At 34.3% G+C, this 17,411-nt stretch overlaps 1 protein-coding gene across 2 annotated transcripts in view; it reads left to right on the top strand.

Annotated features, from left to right (window-relative positions):
* CAPN7 (calpain 7) overlaps positions 1–17,411 on the top strand; it is a 29,987-nt gene that overhangs the window by 7,649 nt on the left and 4,927 nt on the right. For both annotated transcript variants that reach the window (XM_004692306.2, XM_012732191.1), the window contains exons 5-17: positions 170–370; positions 1,910–1,996; positions 3,896–4,022; positions 4,829–4,914; positions 5,682–5,775; positions 7,176–7,322; positions 8,506–8,612; positions 9,327–9,447; positions 11,363–11,507; positions 11,605–11,704; positions 11,951–12,086; positions 14,077–14,152; positions 17,179–17,324. In XM_004692306.2, the coding sequence (XP_004692363.1) occupies positions 170–370; positions 1,910–1,996; positions 3,896–4,022; positions 4,829–4,914; positions 5,682–5,775; positions 7,176–7,322; positions 8,506–8,612; positions 9,327–9,447; positions 11,363–11,507; positions 11,605–11,704; positions 11,951–12,086; positions 14,077–14,152; positions 17,179–17,324 (1,573 nt within the window). The remainder of the gene's footprint in view (positions 1–169; positions 371–1,909; positions 1,997–3,895; positions 4,023–4,828; positions 4,915–5,681; positions 5,776–7,175; positions 7,323–8,505; positions 8,613–9,326; positions 9,448–11,362; positions 11,508–11,604; positions 11,705–11,950; positions 12,087–14,076; positions 14,153–17,178; positions 17,325–17,411) is intronic.

Below are 17,411 nucleotides of genomic sequence, written 5' to 3'. Positions count from 1 at the left end.
AGTTAACTTATCTTTGGAAATAGCTTAAGTAGTGAAATACTGATTAATGTTTCAGAATTTTATGTACTAAATTTTCACTAGGAATACTTATTGAGTTCTTAAAATAAAATTTTGTTTTCTGGAAACCTAAATGTGAGAACAAAAAGGTTTTCTGTACCTCTTGTTATAGAGCTGAAGCATTAAGTGAGCCTTTAACAAAGCCATTATGCAAAATCAAGTCAACGAATATTAAACCAAAGCCACCTCCAACAAGAACACATTTTCCACTAGGAACTAATCCCTTCTTTGAAAAACCTCAGCCATTTATAAGTCCACAGTCATGTGATCCACAAGGACAGAGATACACTGCAGAAGAAATAGAAGTTCTAAGGTAAGTTAGTTTATGATTCATTGCAGAGAACAATTTTATTCATATAATCAATGTAGGCGATTTTATTCTCATTAGGTTTGCTGAGTTATATTCAAATGTTACGTATTTTGCTCTTAGCTATGACAAATTATATTGTGTTATATTTTTCTTGTATTTTAGTGTTAACATTTCTGTTAGACATAGGTTTTCCAAAAATCCTAGCGTTCTTCAAAATTGAACACTAAAGATTGTGGGGCAAAAATAGACCTATGGCAGACTACTCATAATTTATGTAACTTTGTAACCAAGGGGGGAAAATGTTACCTTAAAATAATAGTACAGGCCACTTTTTTACATTTCTTTAAGGAACCGTGAAAAAAAAAAAAAGTATATCACAGCAAAGTCTAACTTACCCTTTACAGATGTTTGCCAACCCTTGATCTAGGAAGTCATCTCAGAGTCTGAAAGTAGCCTCGGGGGATATTAAAAATGCAAAGCAATAGTAATATGAAAATCCTTTATTGCATTCTGAGCCAGTGTGTCTGTTCTCAGTTGGACTCTGGAAGAGATCTGGCCTGCTTAGGAGAGCTGTGCAAGTCATGTAGCCACTCATTTTTAATTTCCTAAAATTGAACTGAAAGAAGTCCCCTTCTTAGTAGCAGCCACCTGAGAGCATTTTTCTTTCCTGGTATAGATTTTAATTCTTCTAATTGGGTTCTCTTTGCCCAGAAAAATTGCATATGAAACAATGTAATATAAAGCAGGACAAATAAGGCTGGCTTTGAAGCAGAGACAATATATTAATAACAGTCCAAAAATTACTACTCAGTACCTGTATGGTCCCACACATATTTGAAATTCAACAAAATAAAAAGCTGTTTAACAAAATGCAGCTGTTCTTAATAAGTGAAAAGTTCTCATCCTTTCACAGTGAGGATACACAAAGTAATTGTCTATCACTCGCTGCATCAATCAGTCCTTAGAATCTTAATGTTGTTACCTAAAAGCAAAAATGTGAATTTAACTTACAATTTCTTCTAAATAAAATGAGAAGCAAAAAGTTAATGTGTACAAATAAACATATACACAAAACAAAGAAGAAAATATGCGAAGCTTTTATAAAACACATTTCTTGGTCAAGAGGCCATAGCTGGGTTATCTATGACACTTCTTTACTGCCTGTTCATATCTGAGAACCAGAAAACATTTTTCAGAATTGTAAATGTTGTTTTTTAAATTCCAAAAGTAAGCATTTGTTTTTCCCTTTGGGCTTAGTGAGATAGAATTTACTTAGTATTCCGGGTTTCAAGCATACTTTGAATACCTTTAGTGTTGGCCTGTTTGAGACTGATTTTTTTTTTTTGGTGAAGGATAGTAGTGTATTGAATTGGTTATTTTCTGGTATTCAGTTATTTTGTAAAAATTTTGTCTCAATAAAGCTTTAACAATGCGAAACTGTCAGTTTAATTTTATTATAGCTCCATACTTTGTCATTTATATTTTAAGGAGTTTAGATTGATAATTAGACTTGAATGTTTAGATTATTTCTTGTGTTTATAGGACAACATCAAAAATAAATGGTATAGAATACGTTCCTTTCATGAATATTGACCTGAGGGAACGTTTTGCATATCCAATGCCTTTCTGGTAAGTACTATTGCAAATTTTATTTCCAAGATCACTTTAATTTTCAATTCCTCCTGCACTTCTGGCCTGTACCTCAGAGGTGCTACAAGTGTCAAACCTAATATCCTGTGTGCCAGTTGGGCATGTTATAAAATCTACTTCAGATTTAAAAAGAAAAATTCACCTCATTTAAAAGATTTTGGAAAGTCTTTTCTAAAAAGACTTTTGTTAAATACTAAATTATGTTACAGTGTTTGTATATTTCAGACACTTTAACAATGTCTATATCCCTTTGGTCTGTAGTTTCACTTAAGGAAACTTATTCTAAAAAGTGTTTACGTATGTGGTCAAAGATTTATGTGAAAAATAGTCATCATTATTGTAATTGTGAAAATGTAATCAGTTATTCTAGTATATTCTTAAGAGGTTATATCCAAGTAGAGAGGTAAACTTGTAGTTCCAGTCTTTGTGTAACAAAGTAAGATAAATATTTTTAGTGTTCATACTACAGATTATCTAAGAAGAATGTTGTATATAATGTATCTAAGAAGAATACACTTCATGTGAGCAGTCAGGTTTTCAAGAAATTGGATAACATGGGGAAATGCTTACACTTCTGTTGAATCAGTAAACTGCTGTGCAGACTCCCTTACTTTAGGCCTAGCACTTGTCACAGTTGACACTTTACATTTTTTTATGTGGTTACTTGCTCAGTACCTGCTTTCTTTACTAGAGTATTAGGCTGATAAGGACAGGGAATGACTGTTATAATGAAGTTGCACCCTATTACCAAAGCAGAAAGCACCGTTGAGTGGATACTTAGTATACTGACACCTACTGAATTAAGATTGGAGGAAATTTTAGAATAAATAGTAAAATAAACTAGACTAATGGAAAGACTTTTCATTTCTTGTTTCCTATATTTTACAGAAGGAAAGTGCAGTAAATATTTTAATGTTCAAAGATAGTTTGATGGATAAGAAAAGGTTCCATAATTTATGAATCTGTCTAGAAAGTTGACTTAAATAATTTCTTTTCAGGTTATGTACTTTTAAATATAAAATTTACCTCACTGAACAAAAGTTATTTGTTTTTAATACTTTAGAAGTTATAAAGAAAAATAATGAATTTAGAGATTTAGTGGTGACTTGAATTTTTTAAAAAATCTTGAATTTTTTTGTGCTAAGGTTTATCTGTCAGGTTTATAGATTTGAATTGACCTTTTCTATCTCAAAATTTTGTGGTAGCTATCTCTGAGTTACTCTAAGTTCACTCAGCTCATGTTCTCTTTACAATCAGCTCCTGAGGCTATACATACTTGAAAACATTACATAAAACACTGGTGGTTTTATGAGATCTGCAAGATATTCATCAGAAATGACCTTGGCAAGTTATTTAATCACTGTAAGCCTTTTCCCAAATACTTGCTTTTAAGTAGAATTATTTTGAGGATTAAAATGAATAATGTATGTAAAGATGTTAGCATGGTGCTGTACATGGCTGTTACTCAGCAATCAGCTACTTGTTTGGGGCCAGCACGAGGATATGCACACTGCAGGGTCCTTGTCAGCCCGGAAAAAGCAAAATTGAGCCAGCTGGTTTGGCTGTCAGGGGCTTCATTTTATTGAAACTGAATTTCTTAAAGCCATGCTACATTAAACTTTTAAATTATAGAAAGGTAAACATAATAAAATTTAAGTTACTCTTTGTGTTTTCAGTTATCTGGGTTGCTTTGTTCTTTTTTTAAATTTGGGATGATTATCAGAAATGACTAGATCCATGGTTAAATGGAAAGAGTCAAATTTGCCAGAATTATTTTAGAATGACGTAAGTAGGCTATGATAATTAGACCAATAAAAAATTCTCTAGGAAGTTTTATTTTGGTTTTGAGTCACTTTAAGATTTATTTTATTACCTCAGTGATAGATGGGGCAAGCTGCCATTATCACCTAAACAAAAAGCTACATTTTCCAAATGGGTACGGCCAGAAGATCTCACCAACAATCCTACAATGATTTACACTGTGTCCAGTTTTAGCATAAAGCAGGTAAACTCTATTTTGTATAATTTTATATGAAAGGTAGAATTTTGAAATAATTTGAATATAAATTTTTTCTTGGGTTTTTACTGTAATTCCAGATATAATTGGAAAAATTATTTTGTACACTCTGTCATAGATATACTGAGAGAATATATTTATGATTAACTGTTTTGAGCAGTTACAAATTTTTATGCAGACCCAATTTATCAATATATGCAGATGAGAAGATTGAGAATCTGAATTTCATCTTTGACAATGGATAGATAGAAAAAACAGAAAGATAAGACCATGTGTTAAAACACTTGAGCATTGGAAAAGCAATGTGATGTTGTTGTGAACTTTATTTTGTTAAGTACTGCATTGAAATTACAGATGTCTTCCTCTTAAAATACCAGTATTCAGGAAAACCAAAAGATTCAGGAATCTTTCCATTTGTGCACTAAATTAAATCTTAAATGGTCATATTTTCAGTGAACCAACTTGTTAAAATGCCTTTACATTTTGGTACTAAAAAGTGTAATTCAGTGAATATGCACTTGTCCATAGTAGGAATAAGTCGTCCATGTTTAATTATTATAATTTAACTTCCTTGAAATTTCTTCATTGGTTTTTCTAGTATTTACTTGAAACAAAATGTGAGATGGTAGTACAGACTTTTCTGTTATTTTTCCGTTTACGCAATAGTCAAGATATTTAGTATAAATAGTCAGATGGTAGGTACAGTGCTTAAATATTGTGGTAATTTTGAAATTACCTGAATGAGTGGATGACCATGCTATTAATATGACAATAAATATATTTCTCATTAATAGACAATAGTATCAGATTGTTCCTTTGTGGCATCACTGGCTATCAGTGCAGCTTATGAACGACGATTTAATAAGAAGTTGATAACGAGGTAACATTTTATATTTGTCCCTTTAGCCCTCTTGACTAGAAATTCTAAATTTAATCCTTACCTGTGTGGTAAGTAAAGAAAGCATATCATTCAGAATATATGGCCCTTGTTGTTTGCTTTGTGACTGTGGAAACATTTGTTAAAACAGTTCAGTAAAATAAGCACATGTAGAGTTAACATACATGTTTTGAAATAAATGGAATTAGTCCAGGTAAAGTCATATCATATTCATAATTGTTCTGTACTTCATGGAGTCTCTAGCCACATGTGACTTTTGAACACGAGGTTAACTATTCTGAATTTTAAAAACTAAGCACAAACACATAATCTCAGCTGTTGAAATTTGGATATGAGAAACAAAATGTTTTCAAAATCTCACCTTTTTAAATTTATAGCTATTGAAAAATATAAAAATTCTCTTGGCTAGTACTGCCTTTGAATGAACTGAAATGTTACTGAAATACTTTCAACTGACTTAAAGTATATTCACCTAGTAGAAAATTTATTATATATTATTAAAACCTCAGAACTTTCAGACTGTTGTGAAATTTATGCCTTAGTGTATGATTTCCTGAGCTGCTTTAATTACATCAAATAAACACTTTGATTAGAGTGAAATTCTTTTTCTAGGTATGTTATAAAAAATTTCATGTTCATTTTTATAGAATTGCCAAGATAATACCATGTATCGAAATAAAACATTTCTTGCATAGTAGTTATAGTGAATATTAATGTTGGTAATTACGTATTTATTTTTCTTGCAAAAGCATAATTTACCCTCAGAACAAGGATGGTGAGCCAGAGTACAATCCATGTGGAAAGTACATGGTGAAACTGCACCTCAATGGTGTTCCAAGAAAGGTGAATAATGTCTCTCCTCTCCTACCTCCTCCACTCTCCCTTCCCCATCTTTGAATCTTGAGTGGAATTAAGAAAGTTTATGTGACTGTTTTACAAATTTACTTGAGTCTGTGCTACCAATGTAGTCATAACAAGTATAAAGGGTTTTTTTTTAGATAGTTTTGGGAAAATTTATACAAAATCCCAAAAAGTAACTGAGCTAATGGTTTGAGTTAGCAAATTTTGATCTGATAGTTCTTATTTATTAAGATGAATAGGAACAGACTAAGTCTGTTAGTTAATAGCAGTTGTATGTGTAGTCATAACTTATGATACATAAGAAACCTTTAAAATTCTGTTTTCCTTTTTTGAAACAGATGTCAGAAAATTCATGATTCATTTTTGCTTGAAAAATACAGAAAAAGTGTGTCATGATTTTTCCAGCAGCAGCACAATATACACATATTTCTAAACTACACTAATCTCTTTAAGGTCTCCGAACAATACTATAATGGCCTTGCATGCTCTAACTCCTGTCTACACAAGGCGATTCATGGGTCAACATGAGCTTCAATTGGAATTTGCAGAATTTTAGCCTAACTGGATCTGCTGAATCAGAATCTGCATTCAAACAAGACCCTCTGGTCATTCCACTCAGAGAAACTGAGTCTTTCTGTTTATCATTAGTACTCAAACTTTACTGTTCATTTGGAGGGCTTTACTCCACAGAGTTTCTGATTCAATAGGTAGGAGGGTTTAGGGCAGTGTGCTCTTGTCTAAGGATACCCTTTGACAATGACTGCTGTAACTGGTTACTTACCAATTCTTGAGAATGGTTTTCTGAATATAATTTTTAAATAACTTTGTTTAACAAAGAATCTCTCAAAATATAGTGGCATAGTTCTTTTAGTGTTAGGTCAAAATTATTATGTTTGTTACCCAAGTGTGAATTAAAAATATTTGTTGTGATTACTTCCTCTGTTGTTTCCCTTTTTTTAGCCATAATGTTCTAGCTTTACAATTAAATATATAATGTGAGTATATTTGCGGGTTAAGTTTAAACAACATGTAGTGATACTGTTACTTACCTTAATAGTTATGCCTTTTTCTTATTATTTTACATCTACCTTTTCCTAGATATTTTATATCTAATATACATCTGTGGAGTCCTAATACATTCAGGTGGTAGATACTTACACTTTTTATCATCTCTTGGGGAGATCAGTTTGTAAAATAGAACAAAGACATCATACAACATTTGATAATTGGTCAGACTCTAGAAATAAGAAATTGTCATTTCTTTAATAGGCATAGCATACTGTTTACTTTTCAAATATGAAAGATTTTTTTTATTTTTATAAAAAAAGGCTTTTTTTTAAAGTTTTATAGCTCCTATGGAAATTAATTTTCTTTTTCTTCAGGTGATAATTGATGACCATCTACCTGTTGATCATAAGGGAGAATTACTCTGTTCTTATTCTAACAACAAAAGTGAATTATGGGTGTCCCTCATAGAAAAAGCATACATGAAGGTCATGGGAGGATATGATTTCCCAGGATCCAATTCAGTAAGTTTTAGAATGGTCCAGACACAGACTGTGTAATCTTATATGACTTTTAAATTTATAGTTATAATTAGTATTTTAGTTTAAAAACAAAGAAGACAGGTTATCAATACATGAAAAATACTAATCATTCACCTTGTTATGAGAATATTTTCTCTTATAAGGATTTTATAATATAGCTATTTAGTCTTCAGGAGAACCTACAATGTAAGTGTCTACTGTTAATTTTGGAATATAGCATTGATTAAAGTATATTTTAGAAGAAATGCCTTCAGAGCAAAAGGATGTATTATATTATCATTCTTATATAAATATGTGTATAAATATACATATACATATATATATTATTTCTAAATTCACATTTAAGTGTTTTGCTTGTTTTTCCAATCTCAACACAATTTAACCTTTAAAATCAAGGTGTATATCAGTGTCCTTTAGTTGTATGAAGCGAACCACTGGGCTTCACCAGGAATTAGTGATTAGAATGACTGAATTATGACACTCACCAGCTGGTGACCTTAAGAAAAGTATTTAATCTTAACCTCTTTGCTTCCAATAATATGAGAATAATACCCACCTGTCAGAGTTGTAAAGATTAAATGAAGTGATTATGCAAATCTGCCATTATACATACATGGTTGTTTCCCTGTCTAGCACTAACCTACTCTTTTATGCTTTGCAAGAGAAAAGGTTTGTGAGAAGAAATGCTTCATAGTCTGGTGGGCAGGAGAGCTGCCTCTCTTGTTCTTAAAAATGCTAGACAAAGACTACATTGGTCATAGTTAAATGTAGTTGGATGTTAAAATTTCCTTTCTTAATTTAGAGTCATAATTTATATAAAACATTAGAAAAGTGACTTACCATTTTGTAAGAATTCAATATATAGTGAAAGACTATCATTAAAGAATTTTTTTCTGTTCCATATTTTGTTTTTTCATCATAATTAACTAGTAAAATAATTGTTGAATTCAGGAAAAGAAGTAAAGATTGTAGAGAAAATACAAATTTGTCTTTAAATTCAAGTAGAAATTTGCAAGAACTTTATTACTGGTAAAAAACAATTTACTACCTTCTCATTTAATCCTGTCAAAATCTGTATATTAGATCAGCAGGAGTTAATAGCTACCCTTGGGATCTAAGAGCTTGAAAATAACACTGGTAGAATCGAAACATGTTTATGTTACAGAATATTGATCTTCATGCGCTGACTGGGTGGATACCGGAAAGGATTGCCATGCATTCAGACAGCCAAAGCTTCAGTAAGGATAATTCTTTCAGAATGCTTTACCAAAGGTAAATATTTTTTCTTTACTTTTTTTTTTTTGTAGTGAAAGAGGCTACTGAAAAGCTTCATACCTTAATTACAAAGAGGTATTGCAAATGTCATTTTTAGTTATTAGGAAAATGTGTTTTAAAAATACGCTTCACTTTATTTACTTGCTAGAAACCAACCCTCAATTACCCTTTCTTATGGTTATAGTTAATCCACATTGTAGATAATCCAAAATATTTTAATCTGTAATATATCATACAGGAAAATTATTTTGCATTTCCTAAGTACTTACCAGTTTGAAGGCAGGAAGAGAAAGAGATCTGAGGAAGACTAAATAGGAAAGTAGCATAGGCCTTAAATGGGTAATCCACGTGTGGGGACTAGAAAATTATATATATAAGTATACAGTAGTCCATATTCAGTAGCAGAACTAGAAAATGTGGTAACTTGATAAATAAAATGATGTCACTTTTTGAGACATGCATTTGGTAGTGAGTATCAACTTTATAAGTCACTTGAAAATATAGCATTTTCTTCCCTTCATTGATTGCTTTCTACCTGAGAAGTAAATCAGGATGTGAGAAGAATATGATAATTTATCTCATATCCTTAGAAATGGAAATGTAACCAGTTTTAGAAAAGATTTCAAATTTGTGCAAATTTTCATGACCATTAGACTGATGGACATAGGGAAATGCTTTTCCTCTAATGATTCGTCTGTTTGGTCGTTCCAGGTTTCACAAAGGGGATGTCCTCATCACTGCATCAACTGGAATGATGACTGAAGCTGAAGGAGAGAAATGGGGTCTGGTCCCCACACATGCATATGCTGTTTTGGATATTCGAGAGTTCAAGGTTTTGCCTTAAAGTCTTTTCTGTTTTGATAATAAGACACTGGAAGGATACTAAATGATATGCTAGACTCTTGATCTGAAGTTAGACACCTTAGACTTGCATACTGATAAGTTAAGATTTAGGTTAAGTTTTTAAATCATAACACTTGTTAAACAACTTGACCATTGGAAATTATGAGATAGAAAGGTGGGAAATGTAGTAATGGGTAGCACAGAAATCAGTGGCAGAAAGAAATGCAGTGTACCCCTTTTTGCTTTCCATAAAAGTAGCATTATTGAGTTGAATACACAGCTCTCAACGTCTTGGGCTGTGTCGGTGTGGGGTAGGCTCCAGAGTCTTGTGGACACTTAGTAAATATTAAGAAATGGGTGGTGCCTACAACTAGGAGCATGCCAGTGGGTTGCAACACTTGCCTGTCCTCAGGCCTCTCAGGCCTTTTCTTTGGTGCTTGGTATTAGAATACGCCCAGATTATTGTTCAGTTATTTTTACCTGGATCTGCTCTATGGATAGAAAATACAAAGATGATTGAGGATTTTTTCCCCTGATGATATGGTACCTATATTATCTGTAGTCACTGGAAAGTTCACAAGCAGTGCGTACCAATTTCTCCTGCTTAAATCGTACAAGTGGTGATCAGTCAGCAGGAACAGGACACCCCTATGCCTTGATTAGACTGATCTCTTGCATGACACGTGGAACTTTATGAATTACAAAGGCACTGGGGACCTACTACAACATTTAAAAGTGTGTAGTCTCTGAGCTGACTGTGCCTGTCGCACTTTAAATAGCAAAAAAGAAAGGTGGTCTCGTTTAATTAAGGTCACATTAAAAAAAAAGCAACTAAAATTGGTTTAATTTAAGACATCATTTGACAAAGAATACAATTTTTTAAGCAGGCTGCTTGAAATAAGATGCATACTCTTTGTGAATCTAAAGCAGTGTAATCAGTACTGTAGACAGACCCAGTATGTATTGAGCACCTACCATGAAACTTAACTTTTTGTTTCATCAATAGAGTGGAGACTTCTGGAAAGGATGATAATTTACTATTTCAAGGAGTTTAGTCTCATAGGGAGACAAGACTTCTGCATTTGCACAAAGGAAACACTATAAGTTAGAATATTAATTTATTTTAAACTTATGTAACATGGATTACGCTTTAGGTAGTAATTAAAAGAAGGAAATTATAGAGTTGCTTGCTAGGCGCTTTGCATATGTCACTTCACTTTTAAAGAGACATTTTCATACTCATTTTACATGAGTAAGCATGCTTGGAGAGGGTATATGACCCACACAGAACCGTAGAACTGAATACAGTGGAGAAAGGAAATTATAAAGGACCCTAAATGGAGAACAGTTAAAAGGAATTAGAAGGTCTTAGCAAAGAGGAGCAAATGCCTTAGGAGATGCAAATGATTAGGGTTATTGATGGAATTTTGAGAATAAAGTCTAGGTTAGAACCAAAGATATATAGGATGTGAGTGTTGGAAAATCATGATGGACCAAAATAGACGAGGCTTTGAAGGAAAAGGAAATACTGGCTGTTCTTAGGCAGTGCAGTGGTCCAGTAGAAACTAGGCGTAATGGAAACAGTTCTGTTTGTGCAGTATTAGTATTAGCTGCCTGGTACACCTGGTCCTTGAACTCATAGGTGTAGACTAGTGTGACTGAGGAACTGATTTTTAAATTTAATTTTATTTTTAATAATCACATGCTTAGTGACTACCCATTTGTATAGCATAGGCATTTAGTTTTTGATCAGATGCATGATCTGGCAAAAGTTTTGATTAATGAATATTAATAGTAAGTTGATTTGAAGGAAGTACTGCTGAATGTTGAAAGTGCACCCTCTTTAAGAAAATACTATAATAAAACGATGAAACTATTTGCTACTTACCTCTTGTTTCTAATAGGGACTGCGATTTATTCAGTTGAAAAATCCTTGGAGTCATTTACGTTGGAAAGGGAGATATAGTGAGAATGATGTAAAAAACTGGACCCCAGAGTTGCAAAAATATTTAAACTTTGATCCTCGAACAGCTCAGAAAATAGACAATGGTAAACATATCTTTAATGTCATTGATCTTTGAGAAATAATATGCTAACAGTGTGAAATGTACTTAAATGACAAGTCACTATTTAATTTAATTTTCAGGAATATTCTGGATTTCATGGGATGATCTCTGCCAGTATTATGATGTGATATATTTGAGTTGGAATCCAGGACTTTTTAAAGAATCAACATGTATTCACAGGTAACTTTTTGCAAATTTCCGAATATGCTTTATAGTTTCATTTACTTAATATGAAGTGATTGACTGAGGAAGGCTAGTAGTTGCTTCTTGTCATGCCTCCAGATGGCGATCTGTTATAGTTATTTTCTTTATGCACCTCTTGGTTATGCCAAAAACTTATAAAAGGTAAAGAAGAAATCCCTTCCTAAAACACCATTTTTGCCTTTTGGGCAATTTTACTACTATCTTCTTTGTTGACTTTTTTAGTACTTGGGATGCAAAGCAAGGACCTGTGAAAGATGTCTATAGCCTGGCCAACAACCCTCAGTACAAACTGGAGGTGCAGTGTCCGCAGGGGGGTGCTGCAGTTTGGATTTTACTTAGCAGACACATAACAGACAAGGTATTGATAACTTCCTTGTGATACCCTATACAGAAATTCTTTTAAATATAATTAGGCCATTGTCAGTGAAATATATAATTTGGTTATGAGCCTGTTTTCTTTATTAGAAGTTGAAACTAGTGTTATTTTTATATATTTTCCTCTAAGGAATTTCATAATTTGTGATCATATATTTAAAATCTTGTTCATCTCTTGGGAATGTAAGAGTTGATACTTTTTAGTGAGGGTTTTGGAGTTCATTGTGAATGATATATTTTACTTCATTGTTCATTTTTGTACAATGTCTGCTTTCTCCTCTCTGGTGTGTCCCTGTAGAATTCCCACCACCAGCTCACCCCTGCACCAGCACCACAGTTCCCTTTGCTCTTCCGCCTTTTTTTGACCCCTTTCCCTCCTCCAAATGTTTCTGATTTATAGTTGCCCGTTTATTTTTGTGGGTTTTTTAATTGTTACTACTTTTTCTCTGATCCTTTATTTGGTTCCCCTATATTCCTCCTACATTCATGTTTTTCTTTTTCCTTTTGTCTTATTTCACTGAGCATTATCCCTTCTAGCTCCGTCATGTTGCTACAAATGACATTAGTTTATCTTTTTCTGAATGCTGAATAGTATTCCATTGTGTATCGACCACATCTTCTTGATTCAGTCATCTATTTTTGGATAATTTGGGTGGTTTCCAAATCTTACCTGTTATAAATAGTGCTGCATTAAACATAGGGGCGCAGGTATCCATTTGAACTAGTGTTTTTGTGTCCTTTGGGTAGATTCCTAGGAGTAGAATTGCTGGGTCATATGGTAGTTCCATTTTTTAGTCTGAGAAACCTCCAAACAGCTTTCCATAGTGGTTGGACCAGTTTACATTTCTACCAGCACTGTAGGAGATTCCTTTTCATCACATCCTCGCCAACATTTGTTGTTTCCTGTTTTTCTAATAAGGGCCAGTGTCTCTGGTGCAAGGTGGTATCTCATTGGGGGTTTTGATTTGCATTTCCCTGATCATTGAGGGATGTTCAACGTTTTTTCATATACTGGCTGGCCATTTGCATTTCCTCTTTCGAGAATTTTCCTTTACGTTCTTCTGCCCATTTTTTTTATAACAGTTTATTTTTACATCATTTTGTACATTTTTTCCCCCATCTCAGTTGTAATCCCTGTGGGTTTCCCATCACCAAGTCACCCGTGTGCCATCATAATCCCGTGCACTTACCTCCGCATCCCAACCGTTTTTGATCCCATTCCCCACTCCACCTCCACAAAATTGTTACCTTCTGCCCATTTTTTGACTGAATTGTTTACTTTCTTTTAAAGATTGATTTACTTATACATACAAGAACTGAGGTACAGGCCAGAGGTGGAGGGGGTGAGCGAATTCACCAGAGACAGAGTGGGGAACAGAATAGGTATATGTACTAAAATATACTACTGAAGGGAGCAGCAGGTGAGACAGGAGAGGTCTGCTGTGCCATGTGGGTCAGCTCCCAGGCTGAGGATCAAACTGTGCTCCGGTGACTGGCAATAGCTGGATTACACTGTTTTCAACCCTTGCAGTGTCTTCAACCCACCAGGGAAGCCCTGTTTGTTTTTGTTGAGTTGTGTGAATTCTTTATATATTCTTCATCAGTGCCTTATCACTGGTAAAGCGTGCAAAAATTCTTTCCCAGTCAATAGGGTATCTTTTTGTTTTGGTTTAATGTCTCTTTTGCTGTGCAGAAGCTTCAATGCTTTTGATTTTAAATTAGAATGTCCTGAAGGGGACTACGAAATGTTGGGTCAAATTAGGTTTGATTCTGTGGAGGGTCACCATAATATTAATAAGCTTATTAATGTTTTATATCATATAGTCAGGTCTATTAGAATGATATTTGAGAAGAATATTTTCTGTAGCACAAAGAAGCTGAAATAAATGCATTTAGAATTGTTCATTTCCCCCCCATTTATGATCATTTTGGCCTGTTTTCCTAACCACATTGGATTCCTTGTGCTTTTTTAGGATGATTTTGCAAATAATCGAGAATTTATTACAATGGTTGTATACAAGACTGATGGGAAAAAAGTTTACTACCCAGGTATGTTTATTAGACATTCAAACATTAATACTTACGTGGCTAAGTTGAAAAGTGACAAATGTAGATAATATGCAGAGGTTATTATTCTATAGACCAGTAGAAACTACTGAAACAGATGGGTAGATATGTTGCTTGTCTGTTTCGTTTTTAATTTAGACACGTCAGGAGTTTGGGATTTCCACATTCTTGTACATTGCTATCAGTTTTATTTCTAAAATTTAAATAATACCTTTTTTTCTGACAGAAAATCCTACGGTTTTTCCATCGACTCTTGGATAACATTTAAGTTCTTCAGCAGGGTACATAAAGCTCTGCGTATGCTGGTCTCAACCTACCTACCCTGCCTTATCTCATGCCCCGGCTCTTCGTAGTACTCTTCGTGAGGTACAGGTGCCCCTAAGCACACCTCACCTTGTTGCCCTCTTTTGCAAGAATCTGTCTCCTTACCCTGTGCTCACATATTCCTTTTACCCTGTTCTGTGTAATGCACTTGGTTTATTCCATAGACAGGTGTATTCTAGCGATGGGCTCCTCACCTTGGTTGTGTGGTCTCTTGGAGAGACGGTGGCAGGAACTGTGACTGATAAAAAGGAAGCTGTCTTGCAAAGAAATAGAGGGGGGAAGCGTCATAGGCAGAAGGAACAGCAAACACAAGGACTCAGAAAATGAGAGGAAGAGGAGTGTTTTTACGAACGGGAAGGATGGGCAGGCTTGAGGAACTGCGGTGTGCCCACCAAGCACAGGGCACACGGGCGTCAGTCTGCTGCTGGGAAGGGCTTGGGTTCTGCTCTAGGTGTGACGGGAAGGTGCTAGAGGGTCTTTGGGAAAATGGTATCATCTGACTTTTTAAAAATAACATTCTTTGAAGAATGTATTGAGGGAGCCAAAAAATGGCAGAGAAACCAATTAGAGGATTTTGTATATACAAGAAATGATGGTGGTTTGAACTTGAGATGAGGAAGAGTGGCTACATTGTAAGTTTTGTGGGATTGTCAGGGCTTGACTTTATGTAGGGTCAGAGATGTCAGGGATGACTTTATTGAGCAGTAGTAAAAGGTAACGTTTACTAAGGTAGCAAAGAGTCAGTGAGAGCAGAGGAAGAACCGGTTTCTTACAGAGTGACATCAAAGGTTATTTTGGTTTGGTTACCTTTGAGATACTGAGATAAAGATGGGCAGTTGGAGTTCTGAGTAAGTTCAGGAATGAGGTAGGACTGAAGGCAGAGATTGAAGAGTCGGGGGCACAGAGGTGGCATTTGAAAGTAAGACTGTATCACCTTATGGAGAGCGATGTAAGTACAGAGATCAGTACCCAGGATCTGACCATTGTGCTTTGAGATTTTAAGGTTGAGCAGAAAAGTTCCCACGAAAGATTTGAACAGAGTACCTGATGAAATAGTTTCATATAACCCAAGGGAAGAAAGTATTCCATGAGGGAGTGGACTGCAGCTATTGTGTTGAAGCCAAGTAAGATTAGATTAGAGACTTACATTTAGAGTCCTTGCTGTCATTGTTGACAAGTATGGAAAACAGCTGGCAAGGTGGGCAAGATGCCCAGTTGGAGAGCTTTCACAGAGGACTGAGATAGAGGTTAAGTTTTTTTCAAGAAAGATGTGCAGTGATGGGAAAGATGGGGTTAAACATGGTTGTCCCATTTTGTTTAAAGACAGGGAAATGTGGCGTCCTTTCCCCATTCCACTGTTGAGAGCAGGCCCTTGTCAGTTAATACTTTGGAATGGGCATAGCATACAGGTTCAGTTACAGATGACAAGTTGCACTAGCCTACTTTGTTGTTCTCTTGTTGGTCATTACACAACCAAAAGAGCACAAACGTGAGCTCATGCCTAGCGTGAAAAGGCGGCAGAGCTTGTGCAGTTGGAATATATTTGTCATCCTTTTTACTTGGATTATTTTTGAACAGTGATCCTTCTTGACGTGCATGGTTTTTTTTTGTTTTTGTTTTTTTGCCTTTTCAGACTACTTGCCAGTTAATCTGTGTGTGTGCGTGTGTGTTCTTTCATCACAACACTGAGGCAAATAGGACAGCCTTATTATTACCCTTTGAGAGACTAAACCGAGACAGGAAGGTCAAAAGCCTGTCTGAGACCCCAGATGGTCCTGTTCTTTTTCTCTTCACACTGGATCACACCATCTGTAACCATTAGAAACCTGTTACATATTTGAGATACTAACATGTTTAGTTCTTCTTAGATTATAAACATTCATTGTTCCAAAATGAACGATATAGCTTGATCTTAAGTAATATATTTGCAGCTGACATGAATAGTTTTATCAGCTTAATGAGAATTACCAAGGAATCAGGCAGCATTGTAATAGCAAATGCTTGAAAGCAATCTTAATATCCAGACTATTTGAATAACTGGGTGGAGATATAAATAAAATGTGCTATTTGTATAGTGGAATCTTATGCAGGCACTTTTTAAAAGGATAAGCTATATAAATAACAATATGGATCTTAACTGGCTCATTAAAAAAGATGTAAAACAAAAGTCATATACTATCTCTTAAAGATAGAGAAATTTTATTCAACTCATTTTTAGGTTGTGTGAAAATTTTGAAAGATGCCATTTAAATTCATCAAACTGGAAGGCAATAAGGCTTAAAGCAGGTGTTTAACATTAAAAGGGGGTTTTTGTTTTATAAAGAACCTAGTATAACCAAGTGTTTAGTGCTGATTGGTGGGGACTATATTTTTATATAATTCTTTATATCTTTTAAAATTATTCCTCAAAAGAAAAAACTAACCCTGTACTGAAAAGAAATACAATATAGGATAAATAACAGGAATTATATCTCATTAAATGTTTTCCAAGATCTTTTGTTTATTCAGAAACTGATTTTAAAGGCTTTAATTGTAAAGTGAAATTGTAATTTGATGCTATTATATTTTAAAGATAAAATTAAGAGGAGGTCCGCCTATTTAATTTTTCATGCCATGAACCACAAATTCTCAATTTAAAAACAAAAGAAACTGAAGTCCTTTTCTGTAAACCTACTTATTTGCAGCTGATCCACCACCCTATATTGATGGGATTCGCATTAACAGCCCTCATCATTTGACTAAGATAAAGCTGACCACACCTGGGACCCATACCTTTACATTAGTGGTTTCTCAGTATGAAAAACAGAACACAATCCATTACACAGTCCGGGTAAGTAAACAATAGAAAGTGCCCAAAAAATATACATATAAGTATGTGATGGGTTCTGCTTTCTAAGTGGAAATATATATATACAGG

This window comes from Condylura cristata, unplaced genomic scaffold, assembly GCF_000260355.1.
Source record: "Condylura cristata isolate star-nosed mole 26May11 unplaced genomic scaffold, ConCri1.0 scaffold00033, whole genome shotgun sequence".
Taxonomy (NCBI): Eukaryota; Metazoa; Chordata; class Mammalia; order Eulipotyphla; family Talpidae; genus Condylura; species Condylura cristata.
This window is presented reverse-complemented; position numbering and strand designations above follow the sequence as displayed.